The sequence below is a fragment of the Neopelma chrysocephalum genome, unplaced genomic scaffold (assembly GCF_003984885.1).
Source record: "Neopelma chrysocephalum unplaced genomic scaffold, ASM398488v2 Primary Assembly neopelma1_69, whole genome shotgun sequence".
NCBI classification, from domain to species: domain Eukaryota; kingdom Metazoa; phylum Chordata; class Aves; order Passeriformes; family Pipridae; genus Neopelma; species Neopelma chrysocephalum.
The window spans coordinates 7,262,098-7,268,097 of record NW_020897729.1 but is presented as its reverse complement, the minus strand read 5'-3'; the positions used below and the strand labels follow the sequence as shown (position 1 = coordinate 7,268,097).

The window sequence follows — 6,000 nt, the reverse complement described above, 5'->3', positions numbered from 1 at the left end:
CCAGTGCTCTTGTGTACTCCTTTATTGTCCTTCTTAGCTAAACAGGATCTAATCATTATTACAAGAAGGACACAAAAGGAAACACTACTGGTACATAACAATATGTTCGGTGGAGGGAGATTCCTGTATTGTTCTCTCTTCTAAAGCACAAACCTCTCAGGAATATATGGCTTTAAAAAGCTGCTTTATTCATGGTCCTATGTTTTCTCTGAGATGCACTGAGACCATTCATGTATGCACAGTCCCTTTTCCCAACTGCTTGCAAGATTTCTTCCCTCCCAGTTGAAATAATACTTGATCTGGAAAGCGGGGGGGCTTGAGCTGCTGAGTGTAACTGGAAGGGATTTGGGATTGTGCAAAGTTCCCAGTTCTGGCATCTCTTTTCTTTGCCAGATTCCAGATTTTTAAAATACCTTAGGGTGTGTTTCAACATTTCTCCCCCCCACCTCTGCCCCCTGCCCTTTTTTTTGTTCTCCCTTTTTTTTTTATCCTCAGACTATCAAGCAGGGAGTGAACTAAGAACTGTATTTATGGTCAGCTGCTCTGTACTAATCTGTGAGATAAGCACCAGCAGCATAGGGCTTATTTTATAGGCAGCACTCAAAATTATGACATGATAATGTCATCTAACACTTCATGTCATAAGATGGTTTTGGTTGGTTGTAATGCTTGTGGACTTACCATCTAAGATTATTTTTGTCTTGTTCAGGTGTTAGTTGTACGTGGATTATTTAACTGTAAGAGTATTTCAACAAAAATACTATTTTTGAGAAAGAAGACTTAAAAAGGAGATGTCCTTTTCTTGTGTATTAAATTTGTGGTATAACTTAAAGACACAAAATAAGTTTGTACTTTGGAAACACAGATTTGAACATTGCGAGAACATTACCTTCACTTGAGAGTTCTTTGTTCTCCTCCCAAAACTCTGTTCTCAAATTTCCATTGTACATAATATATTCTGCATGGAAATTTGAGAGAACTGTTCCACACTTGCTCATCTCCTGCCTGTTATGTTTTAAGGGTGCTGGGATTTGACAAAAGGAGAGCCTGCATCCCCTTGGCCACAGGTCTTCTCTCTGGTTGCAGCCTGAGCTGTGCAAAACTTTATGCTCAGCTTAAAATGCAAAGAAGTTTGGGCAGGGAAAGTCAGGAAGGAGTAGAGGCAGCCTGGAGGGCTGGAAGGTGTCTGTGCCTGCACCAGGCAGCTCCTACGTGATGCTGAGCGTGTATGGGCAGGACTGGATAAATTTTTCCTGCTTTCTTTGGAGGGGGATGTCTGAAGCAGTAGAGCTAGATTTGCTGAAGAACTCACCTTTCAACGGTGTAGCTTAAATAGAAGTTGTGTTCTGAGTTTGTAGTAGTTGTAGTCTGAGCATCTCAAGTTCAACATCCAAAAGTTGAATACTTTGGACTTTGTTTCCTATATTTTAGTTCCCCTATGGTACATGAGATTTTCCTCTACTTCACAGTTAATAGCAACTTAATATTTTTAGGCAGTCAAATATTTTTTCCAGTATAATTGTGATGAGATCTGTAAAATGACTGTGAGGACACATAATCCTGCATTTTTTTCTATTTTTAGTTCTGGCATTTCCTAACTGGGCGTTCATCTTTTCCACCTAGGCAATTTGAATGTTGTCCAGATTTTTTGAAAATATGAAATATTCCTCTAAATACATTGAAGTTCAGGGGGTTGTAGTTTTGTTTTGTTTGTTTGTGTGTTTTAATATTCCTCTCTCTCCTTCTGTGCCTCTGAGCAGTGGGTACAGCCAGGAGGTGGTTTGCTACACTGCAGGCAATATTCCTCAGACCCCTTCTGCACCAAGGCTTGTTCGAGCTGGTGTTACGTGGATCTCATTGCAGTGGAATAAAGTAGAAGGATGTACACCAGAGGAAGTGATTTCCTACACCCTGGAAATTCAGGAAGAAGATAATGTAAGTGCTGTGTTACTGTGAAGTGCACGACTTAGACTGGGTTTTCATTTATTAATTGAAGATCACTGAGAAGAACATGGAATGCTGCTTTGGAGGGCCTTCCAGGAGTACTGGGTATTTGGCAGGATGGAGCTGTGTGATTTGTTCTGCTCTGCAGCAGAATTAATTATGAATCCTTAGCTAAAAATCTGTACTGTCAGCCATGATTACTTACAAAGCTGCACAGGAGTCTGTGAGTGTAGGGCAGCTTGTCCTTAACCAGTTCAGTCTGCTCTGTCCTCACTGCTCTGTGGTGGTTGTGTGTTGTGTCATCTGTCACTTCCAGTTCTGTAACAGGTTAAACTGCCACAAGTGGTTTTGTGCTTATTTTGCAGCAAAATTATATTATTTAGGGCAGCTGCACTATGCCTCTAGAGGAAAATTATTGTGGTCTTGCAGCTTAAAAGTAATAATAATAATAAAAAAGCACTCAGCTATGAAGCTGCTTTGCTATAATGTGTTGTAGCTACAGACTGTAATACAGGGAGCACTTTCTCAGACTGCAGTTATGAGAATTTTTTTGGTTTTGGGTTTGTTTTTTTTAGGATAGCGTGTTTCACCCGAAGTACACTGGAGAGGAGCAAGCCTGTACTGTGAAGAATCTCAGAAGAAGCACACAGTATAAATTCAGGGTAAAATCTCTTTCTTCTTGTCTTTGCATAGTGTGTTCTGTGTTGGGTTTTTTCCAGGCACTGTAGAAATCCTTTAATACTCTCTCCAAAACTGAGTCATCAAGTAGAAGTTTACTTTATACTGCGACCTAACAGGTTAAACTGTTAGTTGTATTTTTACTTTTATCACAGGATATGCTGTTACTCAGCACTTGTGGAACAAACATAGTTCTCAGTACCATGTACTGTCAGGTAGGATGTTGTGAGAGTGTGGCTCAGGGCATGAGGTAATTTTAGTTGGCTGCATTGCTCCCAAAATGTTCTGTGGTCACAAATCCCATCTTAATTCTACAGAAAGGAGCAGATGCTGCAGGGCACCCAGCAAGCACATCTCTCCTCCCCAGCCCAGGGCCTTTCTTCCCCTGGCAGCCAGAAATTGAAGCTTTTTTCTCTCATATGTCCACGTGGCTGGTTTGGAGCTGTTTTTTAGCAAGTGTTGGTGTCTCCTGCTCTGTGGGTGCTCCTAAACACAGACCCCCCAAGACTGTCCACTGTAGTGGCTCCACAAGATGAGCTATCTGGAGCACAGTGTCCCTCTGGAGACGGGCAGATGATGTCTGTGAAGCCAATGTCCTCTCTGCTCCCATTGGCAAACGAAGTCGGTATCTGGAAGCAGCTTCGTGTAATTTGTAAACAGCACAAGGAGAGGAGGATGCCACAGGCTTGTGTCGATTCAAAAACATTTGGCTTCTGTATGTCTTTGTATATTCAGAAGCAGGAAAAAGAAAACTTTACCCAAAGACTCATTTAAATCATAGAATGGTTTGGGTTGGAAGGGATCTTAAAGATCATCTTATTCCAATCCCCTGCCAAGGGCAGGGACACCTTCCACTAGACTGGGTTGCTCAGAGCTCCATCCAACCTGGCCCGAAACAATTCCAGGGATGGGGCAGCCACAGCTTCTCTGGGCAGCCTGTTCCAGTGTCTCACCATTCTCACAGGGAAGAGCTTTTTCCCTGCTCTGTGGGACAGAAGACTTTGTGAAGTTGCATAAAGAACTACCCAAAGAATTGGGAAGTTGTTTCGGTGTCACTCACAGATGATGCCTTTTAGTTTAGTGTTGTAAAAGCTGCCGTGGCTGGCTGAGGGAAAAGGACACTTTGTGCTTCTCTACAGCCTTGATTCCACATTAAACACGGATTTTATGAAACTGTGTTGACATCAGAGCAAATTTGTAGCCTGGTGACATTGGCTACAGACACAACTTTGATCTGACTTTTAATTGTGTGATTACTGATACTTTGAATTATTTCATTTTAAGTAGCAGTTTGAAATACCCCAAACATGACAAAGTATTTGTCATCGTTTTGATTTTTTTTTTAAGAGCAAATAACTGCAAGTTGCCACAGTTATTTTAAAAAGTGAATTTTTTTAAAAGGGAAAACCAGCACTGCTTTTATCTTAAACATACCACGATCTATTGCTGGTGGAGGGAGGGAAAAATCAATGTTTGTAAAGAAACAACATGACAATCTAATATGTGTTATTAGAATCCCACACGCTTCGGGATGTGACATATTTTCCAGCTTAATGACATTTGTGCAATTTCTAAAAGAAGTCTCATGCAGAACTGTCAGAAAAGCAGGTACAATAAACAAGGGTGAATTTGTGGTTTTGTTTCAGCTGTTTGCTTCTAATGTGGAAGGGAAGAGCTCTCCCAGCGAAGTGTTGGTCTGCACAACAAGCCCAGACAGGCCAGGACCTCCAACCAGACCTGTTATTAAGGGGCCAATAACATCTCATGGCTTTAGTGTGAAATGGGGTAAGGCACTTCAGTTTGTCACAGGAAAGCTTTTTGGGGGTCATCATAAATTCAAATAAAATTATGTAAATATGTGTTAGATTTTTCATGCTGCTTCTCAGTCCAAAGTTGAACGTGTCTGGAGACCTTGACAGCTTAATTTTTTTTAATATTGTGAAATGTATCTAGAGGCTCTTGTGCTTTCAGAATCAAAAATGTTGTTTGTTTTCATTGACTAACTCGCACTCAAGCGCGTTTTCAGGCTTTTCATTTTCCATTTCATGTCCCATTGCAGCATCATTCCAGCTGCTTCCTTTAATAATGGGGCAACCCCCCAGGCAGCTTCTCTTTCAGTGCTTTTTCCATGCATTTTGTTTGGATCATTATTATCCAGCCACCTTATTCTGATTGATGCTGAAAACGTCTCTTACCTACTTCTGCTGCAGTTTACTTGGTGTAGTTGATGTGGAGGAGAAGGAGCAGAATCAGGAATAGGATCTGTAGTCTTTTTGGTATCTTACACTCCTAATCTTGATTTACTGACAACTTGCCTCATTTTTTCAGATCCTCCACAGGATAATGGTGGTTCAGAAATCCTTAAGTATCTACTAGAGATTTCTCAAGGAAGTCCAGAAGGTAAACTTGAAACAAGTTGTCTCTGTTTCAATCCACATAAAAAACTCCTGACCCTTTGGACTATTATTTTTATTATCATTAATGCCATAATGTTGCACATGTAATTGAATCTGAGTGACATACTTGCAGCCTTAAAACCTGAAGTGTTCCTGGGGAATTTGGTTTGGATTTGGGGAGGTTTTGTAGGTATTCTTTTTCAGTTAGTTCTTTTTCTCTTAATTAGTACTGGTAGAATTCTAGGTTATGTGGCTGAACCTAGAAATATTTATGTTTATATTTGTGTATAAATATATATATTTATATTTTGTATGTTATATAATATTTAAATGTGTGAGTAGTTGTATGTGTATCTACGTGTGTTATATCTTTACGTGGGAATAATCTTCACAGTGATAGTAACACTAATGACTTTCCTGAAACATATGGTTTGTGGAAAACCACATTAAGGATTTTCCTTCTTCCTGGACGCTCCTAAACTTGTTGCATTACAGTTCTCTAAACTTGGATATATCTTATTTTTAGCAAATCAATGGGAAGTGGCATATAGTGGCTCGGCTACGGAATATACCTGTACTCACTTGAAACCAGGCACTTTGTATAAACTCCGGGCATGCTGTATCAGCACTGGTGGACACAGTCAGGTGGGTGTTATCTAACAGTAAGGACTATTGGATTTATATTCTTCTGAGATTTATCTGCTGGTTTTGGTAACATACTTCTGCTTTAAAAAGAAGGGGAATGTTTTTCCCGTAGCACAGTAAAGCTACGCTGATGGCTTATGTTGCAAGTTGCTGAATGTCAGAAGACTTCCGTGTGTACCTGATTTTATTTTCAGCAAATTGCAATTTAGTGAGAATCTGTTTCCTCGGAACCAGTCTGTAGGTGTTTGTATTTACACTGGAAAAGACCATCATTTTCATCTCATGTGGCCACTTGCTTGAGAAGGCCACAGACTCTCCTGTGCATGACCCTGTACTG

General features: G+C 40.4%; 1 protein-coding gene across 4 annotated transcripts in view; it reads left to right on the top strand.

The window, feature by feature from the left end:
- The window catches only part of FNDC3B (fibronectin type III domain containing 3B), a 191,468-nt gene that overhangs the window by 144,651 nt on the left and 40,817 nt on the right, over window positions 1-6,000 (top strand). For all 4 annotated transcript variants that reach the window (XM_027685560.1, XM_027685563.1, XM_027685562.1 and 1 more), the window contains exons 13-17: window positions 1,761-1,935; window positions 2,520-2,606; window positions 4,269-4,407; window positions 4,951-5,022; window positions 5,545-5,663. In XM_027685560.1, the coding sequence (XP_027541361.1) occupies window positions 1,761-1,935; window positions 2,520-2,606; window positions 4,269-4,407; window positions 4,951-5,022; window positions 5,545-5,663 (592 nt within the window). The remainder of the gene's footprint in view (window positions 1-1,760; window positions 1,936-2,519; window positions 2,607-4,268; window positions 4,408-4,950; window positions 5,023-5,544; window positions 5,664-6,000) is intronic.